This window comes from Macadamia integrifolia, chromosome 3 (genome assembly GCF_013358625.1).
Source record: "Macadamia integrifolia cultivar HAES 741 chromosome 3, SCU_Mint_v3, whole genome shotgun sequence".
NCBI lineage: Eukaryota > Viridiplantae > Streptophyta > Magnoliopsida > Proteales > Proteaceae > Macadamia > Macadamia integrifolia.
This window is the reverse complement of record NC_056559.1, coordinates 21,708,303-21,732,054: the sequence shown is the minus strand read 5'-3', so window position 1 is coordinate 21,732,054 and position 23,752 is coordinate 21,708,303. Positions and strand designations below refer to the sequence as shown.

General features: G+C 42.7%; 2 protein-coding genes across 2 annotated transcripts; both read left to right on the top strand.

Moving 5' to 3' along the window:
- The first annotated feature begins 20,388 nt into the window (after window positions 1-20,388).
- Window positions 20,389-21,372, top strand: LOC122074236. The gene is made up of 4 exons (XM_042639083.1): window positions 20,389-20,466; window positions 20,581-20,718; window positions 20,809-21,027; window positions 21,127-21,372. The coding sequence occupies exons 1-4, from the start codon at window positions 20,389-20,391 to the stop codon at window positions 21,370-21,372; spliced, it is 681 nt and encodes a 226-aa protein (XP_042495017.1).
- A 659-nt stretch (window positions 21,373-22,031) lies between these two features.
- Window positions 22,032-23,264, top strand: LOC122072737 (protein ALP1-like). The gene is made up of 3 exons (XM_042637133.1): window positions 22,032-22,195; window positions 22,283-22,514; window positions 22,601-23,264. Exons 2-3 carry the CDS (start codon window positions 22,385-22,387, stop codon window positions 23,074-23,076), a joined length of 606 nt encoding a protein of 201 aa, XP_042493067.1. The 5' UTR covers window positions 22,032-22,195; window positions 22,283-22,384; the 3' UTR covers window positions 23,077-23,264.
- Window positions 23,265-23,752: the final 488 nt, after the last annotated feature.

Sequence of the window (23,752 nt, the reverse complement as noted above, 5' to 3'; positions counted from 1 at the left end):
TCATCTTTCAGTCGCTGGCATCATCGTTTAGGGCACCCTCATGAATGTGTCATTCGTCTTATGTTACCTAGTCATCAGCTCATGAAGTCTCCTTCTTTATGTTCTGCTTGCTAAATGGGCAAAGTTAGTAGATTGTCACTACGTGAAACTAGTACTCGTAGTTTCTCTCCTTTGGATTTGGTTTTTAGTGATGTATGGGGCCCCCACCCCACAGTTTCTTCAAATGGGAATCGTTATTTTGTTATATTTGTTGATGACCATACTAAATATATTTGGTTTACTGCTTTAAAGTTGAAGTCTAATGTTTACTTTGTCTTTCGTACTTTTCAGGCCTTGATGGAACGTCAGTTCTCTCACTCCATCAAGGCCATTCAAACTAATTGGGGGGAAGAATTCCGTACTCTCCCATCTTACTTTGCCGAGTTGGGCATCCGACACAGGTTATCTTGTCCTCATACTCATGAGCAACAAGGAATAGTTGAACGTCATAACAGACACATTGCTGAAACTGGGATTACCCTACTATCCCATGCAGCTGTTCCCCAAGCTTACTGGGATTATGCCTTTGAAACCGTGGTCTTTCTCATCAATTGCATGTCCTCCTCTGTCACAGGTAACAAATCCCCCCATCAGTTAGGTGCAGGCAATTCTCCGGACTACTCTTTTCTAAAAATCTTTGGATGCCTTTGTTATCCATGGCTTCGTCCTTACAATCATCACAAGGTTGAAACTCGTTTTGCCTCATGTGTTTTCTTAGGGTATAGGCCTTCCCATCATGGTTATCTTTGCATGGATCTCATCACCCATCGTATCTACATATCTCGGCATGTTAGATTTGACAAATCTACTTTCCCATTTCACACTACACTACCATCCTCCTCAACCCAACCCCCTCCTACTACCCCTCCCCCGTGGGGCATTGCACCTAACATACCTACCCCTCAACTTCACCCTAGCTGTCACGCCCCGTTCACACAGAATCGGGCCAGTGACCGGGTTAACACCGGTTAACCCAAACCTGCCAGGATCATCTGATACAGTATACAACCATAGCATACACACGACTAAGAAAATGTTCAACAGTTCAGCGGAAGACTTAATTTACCTGTAAATAACACCATTATACTTGATACCCAAATTGTAATACATAGGTTAAGTACATGTGGGCCCGCAGGCATGATATTTACACCAAAGAATACAATTTACTCATCAAGTACACAAAAGGGATCATCAAAAATCAAAGAGCAACCTCAGCTCGGTATCAAAAGTAAAGCTTAGCTCAGTTTCAAAAAGTAAAGCTCAGCTCGGTATCAAAAGTAAAGCTCAGCTTGGTATCAAAAGTAAAACTCAGTTCGGTATCAAAAGTGAAGCTCAGCTCGGTATCAAAAGTGAAGCTCAGCTCGGTATTAAAACTACGGCCCCACAGCATAGCCCACGCAGGAGCAATCCGTGCCGTACTCTAATTCCTCAGGGACCCACCAATCCTCTTCAGGGAATTCAACTGTGGGGCCCGACCCTTGCTCTTCAGGTTGCTGCCCTGCAAAATCATCTAAAAGAGGTGCACACGTGGGATGAGCTCACTAGCTCAGTAAGTGAAAAGAAGGATCACACAGCAGTTCACACAACAAAACACAATCATATGCACTATATGCTATGCAATTCATTTTTTAATCAATTCCACCTAAACAACATTACGAAGTGTTTGGTTTAGTGCTACTACAACCACAGTGCGTGTATACTCCTGGTACGAACCGCGAACTCCATCCCGCGATACGCCCATAGGGCTGTCAGAGAAGACCCACCATGAGTACTTGAAAAAGTAAAACATGCCAACCACCGGCACTCAACATAAAGTAAATGATAGAAATTAAAGGTGCTGACTCCAGTAATTTAAAAGCAGTACGATTGGCCCTCTTGAATATACCACCGAGGTTGCTGACTGTCCTAATGACCAGCCGAGAGTATACCTAACCGCCACAGTGACCCGACAACCACGACCACTGCTTCCCCCCAAATGATAACCCAACACCTCAACCCCTGTTGGGAAGGGTCGTAGCACGGAAAGATGATAATCCTAAACCGCATACTCCTATATGACATAGTACGATTGCATAGTGCCATCGCGTCCCATTCCAAGGGCCACCAATGCACTTGTTTCCAAGCCGACTACGGCATCTAGTCTATTAATGCATCATGCACAATGATGTCAACATTCATCACATAAGCATATCATCATTTGGCATTGAGAAATAAACACAGCACACATGGCATAAAATATGAGGATGGCTAAGCTACATAGCATTTGCATGATGACATGGCTAGTCTAGATATAATTAGATGAATGACAAACAAGCCTTGAAACAAGGCCAAACATTCTCTCCCCACTTACCTGTAGTGTACAAAGACTCACGCCTGGTACGGGTGAGATCCGGTGCGAGAAGCGTAAGATTTGATGAACCGATCATGAGTGAATGGGGTTAGCATTTCACCACTTTAGGGTCAAAACTAACAAGATTTGGTGACAAAATCATGTTTAGAATCCTAAAAGAAGGTCGCACGTTCGTTTTGGGTCCATTCAGATGAAAAAAACACACTAAGAGCCTCTCGGGTGGGTCAGTCATGACCGACGGGTAGGTTGACCCACCGGTCTTGACCCACGAGTCATGACCGGCGGGTAGGTTAGCCCATCAGTCAGCCCATCGGTAGGGCCTGCCAGTCGGCCTCAAGGGCCCTGCTAAGCCCGGCGGGCAGGTTGGCCCGTCGATCGTCCCACCGGTTGGGCCCACCGATTGGCCCTGAGGGCCTGCCCTCTCAGGCGGGCCATTTGGCCCACCGGTCTTGGCGGAAAAATGCCATTTTTCTCCAAAACCTTCCCCAACCTTTGGGGAATTCAAATGGGACTTTTTCAGACCCATTCTCCACACATTCAAAGTCTCATAAGATGGTTCTAACTTAGATCTAGGTTAGATTTAAGGACTGGAAGCCATCTTACCTTCTTTGCTCAATAACTCGTTCAAAAATCCCAAAATCATTTCAAATCACCAATGCCCCTCCAACCGTGGAAACACTTCTTCAAATCCTTCAAAATCAACACGTAAACCATCTATTAAACCTTAGATTCATCATCTCAAGGGAGGTTTACAAAACCTCAAGAAACACTACCCAAATCAAAGGTTTTACTTAGGTATGGTGAAAGTTTAAGGAACCTAGCCTTTGCTCACCTCTAAACGTAGATCTTGTGTTGGAGATCACTCTTCCGGAGTCAGAATGGGAAGATCAAACCTTGGCATCGCTGAAAACCGTTTCTTCTTCCTCTTCCTTCCCCTTTCTTCTTCGTTCTCTTTTCTCTCTTCATTTCTCTCTCCTCTTAAATCTTCCCACCAACCATTCAATGTAATAAATGAGATATTGAAAAAAACACAAATCCTGCTATTTATACTTTCTTAAAATCATTAGTGACACATGGGTGGGTCACTCAGGTGGGCGGATGCACCCACCTGTGACCGCCCACCTGAGGGCCGAAAATTGGTCATCAAGTGAGATTTTGATGGAATTCGACTCTCGACACGAATCTCACTCTCGGCATAAGATATAATATACGTATGCGCTTTAAGATACGGCTACGTACCTACTTTATCCGTACATGGCCTTATGATATGTGCATGTACACGGCTTGGGTACACCCATCTCCTCTGGCTCTGACTCGGACTTGTCTGGCCAGCTGGTGTTCAAAGTCACCCTTGCCATCATGGTCCATAAGGAACCCGCCTTAACCCTCTCCGATTCGGGTCCTGCATGGTTAAACCGGGTCAACCATGTAATTAGACCGGGTTTAAGAAGTAGGGTATTACATTTACCCCCCCTTTCTGAAAATTTCATCCTCAAAATTGGCGTACCTGGTTGTTCAAAAAGATGAGGGTACTTGGCTTGGATTTCATCCTCTTTCTCCCAAGATGCTTCTTCAAGTGAATGATTAGCCCATCGCACCTTTACAAAGGAAATGGAGCGGTTGCAAAGGGTTTTCACCTTTCGATCCAAAATTTCAGCTGGCTGTTCTGTATAGGTCATATAAGCTTTTAGATATTCTGGTTCCACGGGTAATACATGAGATGGATCATGAACGTATCGCTTCAGCATGGATACATGAAATACGTTATGAACATCCCCGAGTGAAGGTGGCAGAGCAAGCATGTAGGCTACTGAGCCAACCCGGGCTAAGATCTCAAATGGGCCAATGTATCTTGGGTTCAACTTCCCCTTTCTGTGAAATCTTTGCAACCCTTTAGTAGGAGAGATCTTGAGAAACACCTTTTCTCCTGGCTGAAATTCAATGTATTTCCTGCGGTTGTCTGCATAGCTCTTTTGACGAGACTGAGTTGCTTTAATCCGTTCTCGAATAATATCGACCGTGTCACAAGTCATCTGTATCATTTCAGGTCCTAACATTAGGCGTTCGCCTACCTCATCCCAAAACAGAGGAGTTCTGCACTTCCTACCATATAATGCCTCATACGGGGCCATCCCAATTGTAGCTTGGTAACTGTTGTTATAGGCAAACTCCATAAGGGGTAAATATTCTTCGCAACTACCACACATTTTCATCGCACATGCCCTGAGCATGTCTTCTAATATCTGTATGGTTCGCTTCGACTGACCATCAGTCTGTGGGTGAAAAGCAGTACTCAAATTCAATTGTGATCCTAAAGCATGCTGGAAGCTTTTCCAAAATTTGGAAGTGAATCTTAGGTCCCTATCTGATACAATGCTCACTGGCACTCCATGTAAGCGCACTATGTTATCCATATAAAGTTGTGCTAATTTGGCCATAGAGAACTTGGTCTTGATGGGAATAAAATGAGCAGTCTTAGTAAGCCGATTAATGATCACCTATATCGTATCCATCCCCTTAGGTGTACATGGTAGTCCAGTGACGAAGTCCATTGTAATCCTATCCCACTTCCAGTCTGGTACTGGGAGTGGCTGAAGAGTACCATAAGGTCGATGCCTCTCAGCTTTTACTTTCTGGCATGTAAGACAAGTCGCCACATATAGAGCTATTGTGACTTTCATGCTTGGCCACCAGTAATTTTGTTTGAGGTCTTTATACATCTTTGTACTTCCTGGGTGGAGTGAGTACTCGAAGCTATGTGCTTCTCACACAATCTTGTCTTGTATATCCAAATCATCGGGTACACACAATCTGCCTCAAAACATCAATGCTCCATCACTGGCTAAAACAAAATCTGGGTCGTTCATTGTTTGATCTTGAACCTTAATTCTGATCCGCTGCAATTCAGGATCCAAAGGTTGTTTCATTATTACCTCTTGCCTAATAGTCAGATGCATCTGTAGAGCCGTCAAGGATACAGTCAACCATTTAAGGTTTTCTGGTTGACGTTCAAACTCTAAGGTTGCTCCTTCATATAAGAGAGCTTCATCCATTAGTGTCGCCTCTTGTACAAGTGGTAGGCTAACTGCTAAGTATGAGAGTGACACAGTCTGTGCCTTCTGACTCAACGCATCTGCCACTACATTAGCCTTGCTGGGATGATACTGAATGTCACAGTCATAATCCTTCATGAGCTCAAGCCATCTCCTCTGCCTCATGTTCAAATCCTTCTAGGTGAAAAAGTACTTAAGGCTTTTGTGATCACTGTATATCTCGCACTTCTCCCCATACAAGTAATGTCGCCAAATCTTAAGGGCAAAAATGACTGCGGCTAGTTTCAAGTCATGAGTGGGGTAGTTCTTCTCATACTCCTTTAGTTGTCAGGAAGCATACGCTATCACCTTTCGGCGTTGCATGAGAACACAACCCAACCCAACTTTGGAAGCATCAGTGTAGACTGTCATTCCACCTGTGCCTTCAGGGATGGTCAACACAAGGGCCGACACCAACCTCTTCTTCAACTCCTAAAAACTCGTCTCGCATTCCTCTACCCAGTCAAACTTCACACCCTTTTTTGTCAACTTAGTCATTGGTGCTGAGATCCGAGCAAAATTCTCAATGAAGCACCGGTAGTATCCAGACAAACCCAAGAAGCTTCTAATTTCAGTGACATTTTTAGGGCTTTCCCACTCTACTACTGCTTTCACCTTATCAAGATCCACCTTGATTCCGGCCTTAGACACTACGTGCCCCAGGAATCCAACTTGCTCAAGCCAAAATTCACATCTGCTGTATTTGGCAAACAATTGTTGTTCTCTCAACCTCTGTAACACCATTCTCAAATGTTGAGTGTGCTCCTCTTCTGTCTTGGAGTAGATCAAGATGTCATCAATAAAAATAATTACCCATTTATCGTGGACATCGTGAAATACTCGATTCATTAAATCCATGAATGCTGCCAGTGCATTGGTTAACCTAAAAGATAACACTAGGAACTCATAGTGACCATACCGAGTCCTGAATGCTATCTTGGGTATGTCGCCGCTCTTTATCTTGAGCTGATAATAGCCTGATCGAAGGTCTATCTTTGAAAATACCTTGGCACCCTGCAGTTGGTCAAACAAATCATCAATGCGTGGCAATGGATACCGGTTCTTAATGGTTAGCTTATTCAATTCCCGGTAATCAATGCACATCCGCAAGCTGCCATCCTTCTTCTTGACAAACAATACTGGGGCACCCCACGGTGAAACACTTGGGCGAATAAACCCCTTCTCCAATAGTTCTTGCAACTGCTTCTGCAACTCCTTCAATTCGGCTGGTGCCATCCTATATGGAGCTTTAGACACTGGAGTTGCTCTAGGAATCAAGTCTATGGAAAACTCCAACTCTCTATCAGGCGATAAATGCATCAGATCATCAGGAAAGACATCGGGGAATTCTTTAACCACCTTTACCTCTTCTAGAGGGGTAACCTTTGCATCAACATCAAGTACTGATGTTAAGTAACCCTGACATCCACTTTCTAACAACTTTACCGCTTGAAGGGCGGAGACGAGGACCTTTCTAGCCTGTTTCACTTTATCTGCTTGGTATACCCATTCTTTTCCTTCATCATCTGTCACCCTAATTAATTTTTCAACACACATCACAATAGCTCGATGGGCCGACAACCAATCCATGCCTAGTATAACATCAAAATTCTGCATATTGAACTTAATGAGTTGTGCATCCAATTTCTTCCCACCAATTTCCACTGGGCACGACCCATACACCTCCTTCAACTATGTAACTTTACCAGTAGGCATACTAACAATCATCCCATGATCTAGTGTCCTGGGTGACATACCCAGTTTCTCAGCAAATCTCTTAGATATGAATAAATGTGTAGCTCTTGAGTCAAATAAGACATAGGCTGGTATGCCTGATATAGGTAGGACACCTAGTGTAACAATGCATATAAGTACAGTAGGTCATCAATATTTAACATAAGGAAATTCTTAAATTTAAAATGTACCTACTACCACTTCTGTGCTGGCCTCAGCTTCCTCAGCTGATAGGGCATACATCCTTCCCTGCCGTTGATTTCCCTGAGTTAAGGGAGGTCGGTACGCAGAAGGCTGACTGGAGGGCAAGGCTGGTCTGACCCGGCAGTCTTTAGCATAATGCCCATAGGAATGGCAGTTAAAGCAACGGATCTGTGATGTCGAAACTAGGGCGGGGCCCCTCTGCACTTGACCCGCTGTAGATGGAGGTCGGGGCGGCCTTGGGCCTGTAGGCACCGTACTAGTGTTCGGGCGAAAAGATGTAGAGCCCGAACCACCAGCTGGTCGAGGAGGGTAGCCAGATGGCCTATAGGGCTGCCTGTATGTAGGCCCAGAACTGTACGACCCACGGTATGCCTTGGAGGAGTTGCCCATATCCGAAAATGGATTTGTTCTCTTCCACAGTCCAGGTGTGAGGGATTGTTCTCCCTTCTACTTATCTTCCATAGTCTTGGCCTTCTGCGCAATCTGGCCATAGTCTGTCAAGTCTAAGACCTCAAGTACAGACCCAATGGATGCCTTTAGGCCCTTCAGAAATCTTACAGCCTTTTCTTCAGCTGTCCTCATATGCCTAGGGGCAAAATGGAACAAGCTCTCAAACTGCTGCTGATACTCAAGGATAGTCTTACCTCCTTGAGTTAAGGCCATGGTTTTAAGTATCGGTGCGTATCGTGCCGATGCCTACCGATACGGATACCGATACGCTACAGGGAATTTTGGGCCCCTTTTATGTATCGCTGTATCGTGCGTATCGTACCGTACCGTACCGTATCGGTACCGATACGTACGATACTCTACGATACGAACTTTTGAAAATCTAGAAATTCCCGAGAGTATCGGTACGTATCGATACCGTATCGGTATGTATCGACCGTATCGTGCAGTATCGAGCCGTATCGTACTGTATCGGTACTGTATCGGTACGTATCGACTGAAAATATGAAAATTCCCTTGAATGTGCCTTTTATTGTTTGAAACAAACACTTCAAACTCTCACCAATAGTTTTCTATATTTCTCTTCTTTCTTCCCCTTTGATTCACACACCTTTTTGGAGACTCAAATGGTAGATTGAAAGAAACATTGTCGAAGTGAATGGTTCAAAGAAGGAGAAAAACAGAGTCCAAGAAGAACCTTGAACTTGAAAGCTGAAAAATTTGAATAGTAAGTTCTTGAATCTTTACTCACTTTTTTCAATTTTAACCTTAGATTTTCAAGTTTTTTTACAAATCTAAGGTTCATCATAGGGGTGTCAACCGGTCGGGTCGGTTCGGTTTCGATCGGGCTTAATTGGGCTTAAAGACTTTCAAAGGCTACACCGTGTCCGCCCATTTAACTAATCGGGCTTAGTTATTGAGGGCATGGTACACTTTATATTCGGTCGGTCGGCCTCGGGCTATAATCGGGCCACCTTAATCGGGCTTTAGTCGGGCCTTAATTGGGCTACGGACATGTTTAATGTTAAACGGGCTTTAACCGATTTTTAAATGGACCCTCTTTAAAATGTGCTCTTATATTCCGGCCCACTCATGCAAACCCAAAAAAATGACAATAAATTAATAAATGATACCAAATATAACCATTATTTAAAATATGAACATGTTTTTACTTTTTAGTTTTTACTTTCTAATTTGGGGGGTAAAATAGGTATTCTACAATCATTAAAGGGTCGGGCTAGGCCAGTGCACAATAGGCCGGTCTCGATCGGGTGTTAAACGGTCGGTCTCGGTCGGGCACCCGATGGTCCAAGTAGCAAAATCAAGACCGACCGTTTATAAACGGGCCGGGCTCAAGCCCGACACGTTTAATAAACGGTCCGGGCTGGACCGGTCTATAAACGGTCGGTCCCGATCGATTTAGTCGGTTCGGGCCACGAATTGACACCCCTAGTTCATCATACTTATAATCACATTTTGTGCATCATTATTACATGAAATCATTGGATTTATAAGGATTTACAAACTTTTTTCAAGAGAAAATGAGGGTTTCAATTTATTTCAAATTTCTTAGATCTACTCATGCTCAATGATTAAAAATCTTTAGATTTTTTATATGTTATGTAAAAACAAGTGTTCTACAACTTCCATGGAAAATTTTGATTTTTCTCAAAAAAATATATTTGTCTATCAATACCATACCCTCATCATTTTGAACATTTTCAACTCAATATATTTGTCTATCAATACGATACCCTCCACTTAAGCATTTATGCATTCTACATGTTATATATAACTTTTTTTAACTGTTTTTTTATGCAAAAGTGTATAAAAATGTGTTCCCTATCCATTTATGTGCGTATCTTTAGCGTATCTTAGCGTATATCCGATACGATACGATACCCTCCGATACGTATCTTAATTTTGACCGACCGATACGGCGACCGATACCGATACTTTAATCCTTGGTTAAGGCCATAAATTCCGTCTCCTTACGGTCTCTGAAGCTACGTAGGTAATGATTGTCTAAGAACAACTCCTTGAATTGTTCCTAGGTGGGTTCCGGATGTGCAACCAACCATATGGGCTTAGAGGCTTGCCACCAAGAGTTGGCCTCCTTCTTGAGTTGCGACCCTGCACAAATGAGTTTTTATGCATCAGTGCACTCAATCACCTTAAATATTTTCTCCAGCTCTTGGATCCATTGGTCCGGCTCTAGAGGATCACTCCCCACCATAGAGAATACAGGTGGCAAGTTCCTCTTGCATGACTCCACTACCTTTGACATATTATTCGTCGACGAGTAATTGGGAGCATAAGCTAGATAGTAAGGGTATGGAGGGGGCACCACATACGGAGAAACACTGAATGGCGGAATTGGAGGTGTACCTCCCACTTGTGGCCCCGTACCAGACCCTACAGGCGGGTCCTGTGGAGTAAGTATCCTGGGAGGTTGACCTGTTTGAGAAGTGTCCAATTGTTGCTGTATAGCAGCCATAAATGCTTGTTGTTACTGAAGCATTTGTTGCTGGAAAGCCTATTGTGACTGCTGATTATGGTAGCAATATCCCCCAGAGTAATAACTGGTGGAGGGTCCAGAAGTGCAGTCATAGGTGGGTCCCCTTGTGCCCCACCCTGACCAAAGGTGGAAGTGAGATTTGCCCCACAGAGCGGGACCCTCTGGGATTCGGTGGTTGACCGACTGGACGAGGACCACGCAAGGTACCTCGTGCATTGCTACCGGATCTAGTACGTACCATCGTATCCCTGTACCTGAAACATATCATACACCACATTGGTTAAACACCTTAGAATTGATATCGGCACCTAATTATATGCCAACACACAGGGTATTATAGTGTATGACCGTTTGCAACTAGCCATAACTTGATTCCGAAAATACAGGGCTAGTGCTTCAACAAGTAGGACAATGGTCCCACTCGACCATATGGTGCTATCCACACACTTTTTTTTCAGGTATATTATTATAAGAATAATAATAATTATTATTATAATAATACTCCCATTTTTATCATTTTTTTTTCAAGTTTTCTCTCAACCGGTGGGCTGCCACCGACGGGCAGGTTGGGCCGCCGGTCAGCCTACCAGTCTAAGTCTTTAATCGGCGGGCTGACACTAGTGGGTAGGTTGGCCCACCGATCCAACCCGAGGGGAAATTACGAACAGGACTTTTAAGCCCCTGTTCCTCATTTGTTCTCCCATTTCTTCCTCACTCTCTCTCTCTCTCTCTCTCTCAGGCAATTTTTAAGAGCTCCTTGATGCTTCCACTCACGATCTCACTCAACGATCCGGCGGTTTTGGGAAGATTCAACTCCTCTACCTACAAGTAAGTTTCTTCCTCATTTTCTTCTCAGAACGTGTACTTTGGGGGTAGAACTCATGTGTAGTCTTCAATCTCAATTCTTTTCCGTGTTTCTTTCCATAGAACAGTGATTTCATGTAAATGTGATGTTTTCTTCGTGATTTATTTCTAGTTTAAGGATTCACTCCTCAATTTTTGAGAGAAAACCCCAACCGTGTCCTAATTTTCTCAAATTTGGGGATTTCTTCAATCTCCGCTCTTTTCTTCCCAATTAATAACTCAAATGCAATGCCTTATGTTTGATTTGTACTTGACATGTTGTAGAGATCATAGAAGTCACGTATGCTTGAAATCCCATTTCTTCCCATGAAAATCCATCTCTATGTTGGGTTTCTTTGATTCTCTTTCCATCCCTTCATACTTGTGGATTCCTTTCACCTCAATATCACAATAGTAGATGTTTTTGCATATTCTAGATTGCACTACGATGGCATTTCAATCTTAGACATGTAGCTTCAAGCTTTACGCTATTGTGAGTCTTTTAAATTTTTCTTAGATTGAACTTGCACATTGAGAATTGGGGTCTTTCCATTCCTTAGTTGCCATGCTTTATATGCCTATTGTCACTTTTCTAATTCGCCATGCTTTGGATTTTGGGGCTTCCTCTTATTGCTCACCCATCTATTTATTCCCTTTTTCCTTACCATTTTTTTCCTCTTTTCTTGCCAGGATGTCTTCTCGTAAGGGCAAAGAACCCACATCCTCTTCTACTCGGCGTAAGACCACCGCTTCCAAACGGAAGAGTGCGGGGACTAGTTCTCCAGCCCCTCGTACAGGGTGACCCGGACCTACCCCTATTGATCCTTCCGACTATGACGAGGAACTCTTTCACTGTTCAGAGGCAGCAACCAACTGGCAGGCCTTCCTGAAGAGGTCTGTAATGATGGAGAAGACTGTGGTAGTTGACGACTTCCACAAGGTTCAACTTCAGGAGAGGTTCACCGCACTGGGTTGGCAGTCTATCCTCCACATAGACCGTCCGTGCTATGAGCAGCTGGTTCGTAGATTCTACTATAACCTGGAGGTTTCCTACCAGTACGGAGAGTATACGATAACTAGTATGGTGAAGGGGGTGGACATTCAGCTGACCGTGGACACCCTGGCTAGTATTTTGGGTATTTCTCCAGCTTGGCACCGTTTTTACAGTCCTCCCAGGAGCAAGCCCATGGGCCCGTTCTTGAGTTCGAAGACACCGGACCACATCTATGAGACCATCTGTGGCAGCAGGGAGCATCCGGATTCCGAGACATCATTTTTCCCAAAGGTTCGTGTGTTTGCCCGTTTGGTCCAGTTCAACTTGCTCCTCAGAGGAGGTCACCAGAACCAGGTGGGCTTCATGGCGGCCTTCTTAGCCTTTTACATTTATAAGGCTTTAGAGGGGGGTGACAAGCACTTGTGCTTGCCTTACATCATCCTCAAGACCATGGAGCACCATACTTCTCACCCCGAGGATGGAGGATTTCTATATGGTAGGATCCTCACCAGGATCTTTGAGTTCTTTGGGATGGACCTGAGTGGTGAGGAGGGGAAGATGCCAGCAGATAAGTTTGACAGGGGGAATCTATTAAGGATGGGTCTCCACACTCTTATGGATGTACCTCAGAGAGCGGAAGCTCAGAGAGGGAGAGATAGGAGGGCTGCCCCTAGGGAGGATGTTCCCATGGAGGAGGAGTCTAGTGAGGAGGATGAGGACTATGTTCCTCAGGGTGGGGAGGATGATTTTGTGGACGAGGACATCCTTGAGGAGGTGCCTCATGAGTCGAGAGGTGCTGATCCTGGCTTCACTAGAGCTGCAGGCCCACAGCATAGAGCCCCACCACCTGAGAGTGGCACCTTTGATTTTGAGGGCATGATGACTACCATGAGGGCCTTGAAGGAAGGGCAAGATCAGCTGCTAAGGAGACTGGATGAGAGTGCTTCTAGGGAGGAAAACATCCTGGAGAGGCAGGCTACTTTAAAGAATTCCTTTCTCAGATTGGGCCAGGACTTGGATACAACGGCCAATGTCATTTCAGCAGATTTTGCCCGACTTCGGAGGGATGTACAGCTGGTGAACTCGAGGTTTGACTACTACGACCGTTGACTCAACGTTAACTCTAGACCTCAGGTGAACGGAGTAATAGTATTGGACGATGACGATGACGATGATCAGTGAGAACTTAGCTCGTCCACACCAGCTTCTCACCTGTTTCGTGTTGTTGATCTTATTGTATTTTTCTTTCTTTTCTCATTCTTTGTACTTTCTCTGTAACTGGACTTATTTGTGGGGTGAAGTGTTTTGATGGTGGTTTGTGGTGAATTTGTATGTTTGATAACTTATGTAGTTTAGTTGTGTGTCTTTTGTTAATTTTGATTATTGATATTTATATATATGTTGTTTATCAGGTGTTTGTGTGGAAAGTTTTTGGAAATCTCGTTTTACGCCGTTATGCTGCCGAAATTTCGTTAAACTCGTACTCGATGGGTTATGACATCAATTATTAATCTTTCATTTTCTCTCATGCATGCCATTAATGCAATAACTAAATGCAACCATTTTTATTACTTTCTTTCTTTAGCTTTTAACTCTTTAAATTTTTTTTTTTACATTAACCCAATCCCATTTCTTATTATACATTCTATGGGGTCTAATGGTATGCTGTGAGTGGAATAGAGTATCACGCTCTGATACCACCGTTGTCACACCCCATTCACACAGAACTAGGCCAGTGACCGGGTTACGCCGGTTAACCCAAACCTGCCAGGATCATCTGATACAGTATCCAACCACAACATATACACGACTAAGAAAATGTTCAACAGTTCAACGGAAGACTTAATTTACCTGTAAATATCCCCATTATACTTGATACCCAAATTGTAATACATAGGTTCAGTACAAGTGGGCCTGCAGGCATGATATTTACACAAAAGAATACAATTTACTCATCAAGTACACAAAAGGGATCATCAAAAATCAAAGAGTAAGCTTAGCTCGGTAGCAAAAGTGAAGCTCAGCTCGGTATCAAAAGTGAAGCTCAACTCGGTATCAAAACTATGGTCCCGCAGCACAACCCTCGCATGAGCAATCCGTGCCGTGCTCTAATTCCTCGGGGACCCACCAATCCTCTTCAAGGAATTCAACTGTGGGGCCCGATCCTTGCTCTTCAGGTTGATGCCCTGTAAAATCATCTAAAAGAGGTGCACACGTGGGATGAACTCACTAGCTCAGTAAGTGAAAAGAAGGACCACACAACAGTCCACACAACAAAACACAATCATATGCACTATATGCTATGCAATTCATTTTTTAATCACTTCCACCTAAACAACATTACTAAGTCTTTAGTTTAGTGCTACTACAACCACAGTGAGCGTATACTCTGGGTACGAGCCACAAACTCCATCCCACGATACGCCCATAGGGCTGTCGAAGAAGGCCCACCGTGAGTACTCGAAAAAGTAAAACATGCCGACCACCGGCTCTCAACATAAAGTAAATGACAGAAATTAAAGGTGCTGACTCCAGCAATTTAAAAGCAGTACGATTGGCCCTCTTGAATATACCACCGAGGTTGTCAACTATCCTAATGACCAGCCGGGTGTATGTCTAACTGCCACAGTGACCCGACAACCAAGACCACTGCTTCCCCCCAAATGGTAACCTAACACCTCAACCCCTATTGGGAAGGGTCGTAGCACGGGAAGATGATAATCCTAAACCGCATGCTCCTATATGACATAGTACGATTGCATAGTACCATCGCATCCCATTCCACAGGCCACCAATGCACTCGTTTCCAAGTTGACTACGGGATCTAGTCTATTAATGCATTATGCACAATTATGTCAATATTCATCATATAAGTATATCATCATTTGGCATTGAGAAATAAACACAGCACACATGGCATAAAATATGAGGATGGCTAAGCTACATAGCATTTGCATGATGACATGGCTATTCTAGATATAATTAGATGAATGCCAAACAAGCCTTGAAACAAGGCCAAACGTCCTCTCCCCACTTACCTGTAGTGTACAAAGACTCACGCCTGGTACGGATGAGATCCGGTGCGAGAAGCGTAAGATTTGGTAAACCAATCATGAGTGAATGGGGTTAGCATTTCACCACTTTAGGGTCAAAACTAACAAGATTTGGTGATAAAATTATGTTTAGAATCCTAAAAGAAGGTCGCACATCCGTTTTGGGTCCATTCGGATGAAAAAATCACGTTGAGAGCCTCTCGGGTGTGTTAGACAGTCCACCTGTCATGACCCACCAGTCATGACCAGCGGGTAGGTTGGCCCGCCGATCGGCCCATCGATAGGGCCCATCGATCGGCCTCGAGGGCCCTACTAAGATCGGCGGGCAGGTTGGCCCACCGATCGTCCCACTAGTTGGGCCTGCCAGTTGGCCCCGAGGGCCTGCCCTCTCAGGCGGGTGCCCTCAGGTGGGCCATTTGGCCCACCGGTCTTGGCCCACTGGTCTTGGTGGAAAAATGTCATTTTTCTCCAAAACCTTCCCCAACCTTTGGGGAATTCAAATGGGGCTTTTGCAGACCCATTCTCCACACATTCAAAGTCTCATAAGATGGTTCTAACCTAGATCTAGGTTAGATTTAAGGACTGGAAGCCATCTTACCTTCTTTGCTCAAGAACTCGTTCAAAAACCCCAAAATCACTTCAAATCACCAATGCTCCTCCAACCATGGAAACACTTCTTCAAATCCTTCAAAATCAACACATAAACCATCTATTAAACCTTAGATTCATCATCTCAAGGGGGATTTATAAAACCTCAAGAAACACTACCCAAATTAAGGGTTTTACTTGGGTATGGTGAAAGTTTAAGGAACCTAGGCTTTGCTCACCTCTAAACGTAGATCTCGTGTTGAAGATCACTCTTCCGGCGTCGAAATGGGAAGATCAAACCTTGGCGTCATTGAAAACCATTTCTTCTTACTCTTCCTTCCCCTTTCTTCTTTGTTCTCTTTTCTCTCTTTATTTCTCTCTCCTCTTAAATCTTCCCACCAACCATTCAGTGTAATAAATGAGATATTGAAAAAAACACAAATCCTGCTATTTATACTTTCTTAAAATCATTAGTGACACATGGGTGGGTCACTCAGGTGGGCGGATGCGCCCACCTATGACCGCCCACCTGAGGGCTGAAAATTGGTCACCAAGTGGGATTTTGATGGAATTCGACTCTCAGCACGAATCCCACTCTTGGCATAAGATATAATATACATATGCGCTTTAAGATACGGCTACGTACCTGCTTTATCCGTACATGGCCTTATGATATGTGCATGTACACAGCTTGGATACACCCGTCTCCTCTGGCACTGACTCGGACTTGTCTGGCCAGCCGGTGTTCAAAGTCACCCTTGCCTTCATGGTCCATAAGGAACCCACCTTAACTCTCTCCGATTCGGGTCTTGCATGGTTAAACTGGGTCAACCGTGTAATCAGACCGGGTTTAAGAAGTAGGGTATTACACTAGCCCTCCGCCTACCCTCCCAAACCCACCCATCCCTCTCCTTGCCACCCTAGAACCGCCCCTACCCGACCACCCTCTCCCATATCCCCTCCTTTCTCACCTCACCTAACCCTAACCGGCCCTAACCCTAACTCCTCTACCACCCCACTCCGTCGCACCAAAATCCTGCACAATCTCTATGTTGACCCCCTGACCCTCTCTACCATCACCTCACCTGACCTGGCTGAACCTACATGCTTCTCCCATGCCCACAAGGTTCCTCATTGGCGTTCTGCTATGTCTGATGAATTTAATGCTTTATTACGTAATGGTACTTGGTCTCTTGTGCCTTACAGAGAAACTATGAATCTGGTTGGCTGTAAGTGGGTGTACCGCATCAAACGGAAGGCAGATGGCTCCCTTGAGTGCTATAAGGCCCGTTTAGTTGCTAAAGGATTTCATCAACAACCTAGTCTTGACTATCATGAGACCTTTAGCCCTGTCATCAAACCTACTACCATACGAACAGTCCTCTCCTTAGCCATATCTAACGGATGGGCTGTTCGTCAGCTTGATGTTCAGAATGCATTCTTGCATGGTATTCTATCTGAGGAAGTCTATATGGCTCAACCCCAGGGTTTTGAAGATACCCTGCGCCCTAATCATGTCTGTCGCCTCCACAAGTCCCTTTATGGGCTCAAACAGGCTCCTAGGGCTTGGTTTCACAGGTTAACTAAGTTTCTCACTCGCTCTGATTTTTAGTCATCCCAAACCGACACATCACTATTTATCTACATGTAGGGCTCTGTTGTCACATATGTCTTTGTCTACGTCGATGACATCTTGGTTACAGGGAACTAACCAACTCATGTTCAGACTCTCCTTCATTGGCTTGCTTCATAATTCTCTATCAAGGATCTTGGTCGTCTCAGCTTTTTCCTTGGTATTGAAGCCCTATATCGGTCTGATGGTGTCCTCCTCTCTCAACACCGATACATCACTGATCTCCTCCAGAGGGCTAGCATGACTGAGTGTAAGGCCGTCACTACTCCTATGGCCACCACCTTTGTAGCATCTTCCACAGGGGGTGTCCTTCTTTCGGACCCCACCAGTTATCGCTCCATTGTCGGTGCTCTCCAATACGTCACCCTCACTAGGCCTGATGTGGCTTATTCAGTGAACTGTTCCTGCCAGTTCATGCATGCCCCCTCGAAGACCATTGGACACTAGTCAAACAGATTCTACGCTATCTCCAAGAAACCAAGGATCATGGGTTGTTCATCTCCAAATCTAGTTCCCTCCAATTACAAGCATTCTCCAATGCTGACTGGGTTGGTGACAGTGCGGATCATAAATCCACAGGAGGCTATGCCATCTATATGGGTCCTAATCTGATCTCTTGGGCCTCTAAGAAGCAGAAGACAGTTGCATGCTCCTCTACCGAGTCTGAGTACAAAGTAGTGGCTGATGCCTGCGCCGAACTCACTTGGCTTCGCTCTCTCTTTGAGAAATTAAGGATCCCTATTCCCATTGCACCTATTCTTTGGTGTGACAACATTAGGGCCACTTACCTTTCAGTCAATCTGGTCTTTCATGCTCGTACCAAGCATGTTGAAATTGACTTCCACTTCGTTCGTGATAAAGTCGCCTCCAAGGAACTTCAAGTGCTGTTCATTTCAACACATGACCAGATAGCCGATATCCTTACCAAAGCTCTCAGCTCTACACGGTTCTCCTTTCTACGGGACAAGCTGCGGATTTGACCATTCAAATCCCCACCTTGAGGGGTGTATTAGGATAGTTAGGCTCTGTACTGTAACATTCTAAAAAATGGGTTCTAATGTTTTTTTATTTTTTTGAAACAGAAATGAGGTAAAACCTGTATGGGAAGCCCGGTTCAATTTCTTATTTTTTTTAAATGAACCAGGCACTTATGAGACTTTTGAATCCATTTTTTGGAGCATAAAATACTTGCTTTTCACTTTTAGAATTCATTCTGAGCAAAAGGCGCCGAAATATGTATCACTTATAAGTTATGAAGGGTAAATGGGGAAATTACCCTCAAAACATAACTTTGTTATGTTTCAAGGAACCCTAACCCCATTTTCACTAGCAGGAGGCGAGAGGTGAGAAGGAGGCGAGAAGGAGACAAGAGGCAAGAAGGAGGCGAGAGGCGAGAAGCTCTGCTCGGTACAAATTTTCTTGTCTACCATCTTCGATCTACCATCTTCAAGGTAAACGAAGATCTCTCTCTCTCTCTCTCTTTCTCTTTCTCTTTCTCTTTCTCTTTCTCTTTCTCTCACTCTCGTTCCCTTTCTTTCTTGATCTCTTCTCCCTCCTCCTCTGTGCCTTCATCTCTGAATATCTAAACTTTTTCACTCTCTGTGGGCCTACAAGGTAAGGCAACCAGGTGCAGAAATCAGAAGAGATCGAACCAGTGATTTTGTATGAATAAACTTTTTCACTCTCTGGAGGCTCTACCCTACCCATGATTTTTTATGAATAAGAAAAGCTCTCTGCTACTGATTTTGTTGATTTGTAACCCTGTACTGCTGTGAGATTTGGTAGCGAAGGCCTGGTGGTTTCCAAGTTAGGCTCTGGCGAGATTCAAAGCCTTCAATTAGATGGATTCCTGATTAATTATCTCTCCCATCTCTTCTCTATCTTTCCTCATCAAAATCAGGTCAGAATTCTGAAATTTTCTCTCCTGTGATTTCTAATTTTGTTAAGAACTCTCAGCTTTGATTTCAAGGTTGGTCCTAGACTTCTAGTTCTAGTTATTGAGTTAATCATTGTTAATTTCAGTGGTTTATGCTATCGATTTGCTCAGTTAACTACTAGTTTCAGTTCTGTTTATTTCTCAGTTTTCCTACGGATTTTAGGAAACCTAATTCAAGTATACTTCTTTAAATTCTGACTATTATGATATTGTTTTCTATTGCTAATTACCGGACAGATCGAGGGTCTGGAGGCTCTGGCAGTACTGCAAAGATTCAAGCGTCATCGTTGGGAGAGACAGACCGATCAGGCGATTCTCCCCTTCTCCTTTTCTTTACTCCTCTTTGCCTCCTTGATTCTTTGTTGCTCGGTACAAATTTTAATCCTTCTTATTTGTTCTTTGATTGGGTCTTTCCTAACAGTTTTTTGCTCAAACCCTTATTTTGTATTCAGTGGAACATAGGGAATATATAATATCTATTTGGCATATATTTGAAGAACATCTGAATTTCATGCTCAGAGGTCGAATCCCTAGCTTTGGGCTTTGTTTGACTTAAACTGCAAAAAGTAATAGTATTGTTCTCCTATCTATTTGGCCATTATTTACCTCAAGACTTCTACATTAATTTGATTCATTGGTTCTCTCTTTTTTACTGAAAGGATAAGGTCATATATGTAGCATTGTGGTAGAAGTCCTTTTGAAGTGGCAATATAACATCTTTCTAATTTATTACTGGAGTGAATTGAAGTGAAGTTTTCTTGTGAATGCCACTGGTTCATTTTAGTACAGCCCAATATGTATTCAAAACCTCATTGAAGGCCTTTGAAAGCCCTGTGTGAGTAAGGTCATAGGGGTTTCATAGATTAAGGGTTGGGGTGCCTTGGTGAAAATCAGTGTTTTCAATTTGGATTTTAAATTCATGTTCTTTTTTTTTTTTGGTAAAATAGTGAGAAAATGTCAACTTCAAAACAAACAGTTAATGAGACTGCAAAATGGAGCCAAGCAAATGTAGACACCCTTATTGTTTTGATGGTAGAGGAAGTTAAGAAAGGAAATAGGACTACTTCGACTTTTAATAAAGCTGGTTGGAACAACATTGCCAATAACTTCAAATAAAAAAATGGGGTCAACTATGCCATCATACAGTTGAAGAACAAAGTGAACAAACTGAGGCAGGATTATAGTCAGTTTAAGAAGCTATTTGAGACAACTGGTTTTGGTTCGGATGCTGCTTCAAGAACTTGTACTGTTGATGATGAATCCATCTGGGAATCGCATATTAAGGTATGCTCAATTTGTATTTAATTTGAGTATTTTGAAATGCCAGGATATATCAATTCAAGTATTTGATTATGCGTATTTTTTATTTATTAGGATAACCCTATTTGGGCACGATTTAAGAAGTATGGACTACCACAATGGCCAGAACTATGTATGGTATTTGGTGATACATATGCAGACGGCGAAGGAAGTGGGACTCAAACAACCATGTTGGAAACTTTGGGGGCCGATGATGATAGGAATATGATTGAATCTTGTGATGAGTCAAGTTCCGCTGATGAAGTTACTCCATTAGGTGACACTCAAACTGAAGTAGTGGAAAAAAGACCAGCTACTAAGCATAGGCATGATAGGACTCCAAATACGAAAAGGAGGAGGAGCAAGTCTAATGATTGGTCAATGGCATTCAAGGCAATTCAAGATATGAGTAAATCAAGGGTAGAACGAGATGCAAGCATGTCCACTGCTTCAACCCAAAATGCAGAACAGATGTACGGGATTACTAGGGCCATGGAGGTGCTTGAGTCAGGATATGAGTTAGATGAAGCACTATATGAGAAAGCACTTCGGAAGTTAATGGCTGACCCGCAATGGAGAGAAGCATTAATTTCATGCCCTCCTCATCGGAAGTCAATACTCCTTCGTACCCTTCAGTAGTTTGCTTCTTGAAAAGTTCTTTTAATTAGATAGATTGATAACTCTACTTGGATTGTGCCTTGACCCTACTTTTAACTTTGGTGGTTTGCTATGTTTTACTTCACTTTTTAAGATGTTATGGATGACTGTGTCTTGATTGTTTTTTATAACTATAGTATTTGATGTCCTGAATATTTGTTCATTGTACCTTGACACTACTTTTAACTTTGATGGTTTGCTATGTTTTCCTTTATTTTTTTAAGGTGTCTTGGATATTTGTTCCGAATTATGGTTTGATGTGTTTCCATATTTCTAATTTTATATTATAGGAATGGATCAAAGAATGATCGCATCTAGGGAACACATTGAAAAAATGGAAAGGGATGACACTGATGCAGAAATCATGATGTGTATGATGTTGTTGATGAAAGCACGTGATTCATTATACACTAGAGAGCCCATACGAGATAGTAAATTGACAGGACCAGAGCGAGTGAGTGAGGTTCTAAACGGACATGTAGACAGATGCTATGAACAGTATAAAATGGAATGCCATGTCTTCCTCAACCTTGAAACATTAATGTGACAACGTGGTTGGTTGGAAGACAGTCGATATTTAAGAGTGGATGAGCAGTTGGCAATGTTTATATCTATCGTTGGTCACAATGATAGGTATAGAGACATAGCATAACACTTTCAGCGTTCTCTTAACACTATAGGTGAACACTTTAAGAAAGTGTTACGTGCTTTCATACTACTCGGACAAGAGAATATCAAACCTCCAAACTTCAGTCGTTGCCCTAAACAGATTCTTGAAAAACCGAAGCTCTATCCTTTCTTCAAGGTATGTTGCTTATAATTAAAACAATGATTATGTTGTTTTGTGGTTATACGTGGTTTGATTTGATGAATATCCATGTATTGGTACTAGGACTGCATTGGCGCGATTGATGGCACTCATGTTAGTGCTTCTGTACCTCTATCCAAACAAATACCGTACAGAGGAAGGAAATGAGATACAACCTGGAATGTTATGTGTGCATGTGACCTTGACATGAAATTCACTTTTGTGTACGCTGGTTGGGAGGGTTCTGCAAATGATTGTCGAGTATTCAATGAGGCATTGAATAACCCTAAATTTGAATTTCCTCATCCTCCACCTAGTACATTCTAAATCTTAACCTCACAAGTTGATTATGCTCTATTTTACATATTGTGTTGATTCATTACTTTTCACTTTACGTGCTAGGTAAATATTATGTGGTTGATTCTGGTTATCCATCTACTACTGGGTTCTTGACGCTGTTCAAAGGACAAAGATACCATCTAAATGATTATAGGAATAGACGTCCAAGGACAGCAGTAGAGCTATTTAATAATAGACACTCTTCTGTTAGGAATGTCATAGAGCGCAGTTTTGGTTCTTTGAAGAAGCGCTTTCCAATTCTCAGCAAAATGCCATGTTTTCCACTGAACACCCAAACATGCATCGTCATTGCTTGTTGTGCACTTCACAACTTCATTCGGGAGGAAGAAATTGCAGACAAGAATTTTAAGGAGTTTGGTGAAAATTGGTGGAATGAGGAGCCTGAAGAAATTCAAGATTATGTACCACCGGCTCACATTAGTATAAGCTTAGCAGAAAGAAGAAGACAGATGGATGATCTTAGGAAAAAGATTGCAAATGAGTTAGCTGTTAAAGCCGGAATGGCTCAAATTACATGATTACATTTTGATGATTGGATTTAAACTTTGAAGTAGTGGGGCATGTTTTGCAGTTAAGAATTAAGTTGGAAGACCTAATTTATGCCCTTAAGTTCATAATTAGATACTTTAAGAATTATGTCAATACTTGAATTTATTCTTGTTCATACTTTTATGTTATTATGATAGATCATATTTTTGTTGAAACATTTCATATTTCATATGGCAAGGAAACACGGCCAAATATTTCATATTTGAAGTGAGCACCATGTTATTGATATGGAGATATTCTTATTTGTCTCATTCAACTTAAGTTATTTGGGTAATAATGATTTTCATAACTTAGAATTTATTAAAAAACCATTGACTATCCTTAGATTTTATTTAAAAATCACAACTTTGACACCCATGGTGAAGATGGCACTTTATGTAAATATTGGTTTCTAACATAAACGATTCTGTTAAGTACGAACCATACATGTTTCTGTTTCTTTCAGGTTACAAAATCATTTTTTTTTTGCGATTACCATACAACATTTAAGATGCAGAATCACTCCAAAAAAATAGAAATGCAAAAAAGTGTGCTAACCCCAAAATCATGTTAAAAAAACAGAATCGTTACACTACAGAGCCTTATTGACCTCTATAAATAGAGGTTTTGGGAGAGTTTCAACATGACTTTTGGCACTTCATTGTT

What these genes read in the sequence shown, in the direction of transcription:
- LOC122074236 (XM_042639083.1), top strand. Translation starts at nt 20,389, where the DNA reads ATGTCAACTTCAAAACAAACAGTTAATGAGACTGCAAAATGGAGCCAA. An exon ending in ACACCCTTATTGTTTTGATG is followed by an intron (nt 20,467 to 20,580) that starts GTAGAGGAAGTT and finishes GCCATCATACAG; the next exon opens with TTGAAGAACAAAGTGAACAA. An exon ending in TCTGGGAATCGCATATTAAG is followed by an intron (nt 20,719 to 20,808) that starts GTATGCTCAATT and finishes TTTATTTATTAG; the next exon opens with GATAACCCTATTTGGGCACG.
- LOC122072737 (XM_042637133.1), top strand. Translation starts at nt 22,385, where the DNA reads ATGTGTGCATGTGACCTTGACATGAAATTCACTTTTGTGTACGCTGGT. An exon ending in ATTTCCTCATCCTCCACCTA is followed by an intron (nt 22,515 to 22,600) that starts GTACATTCTAAA and finishes TTTACGTGCTAG; the next exon opens with GTAAATATTATGTGGTTGAT.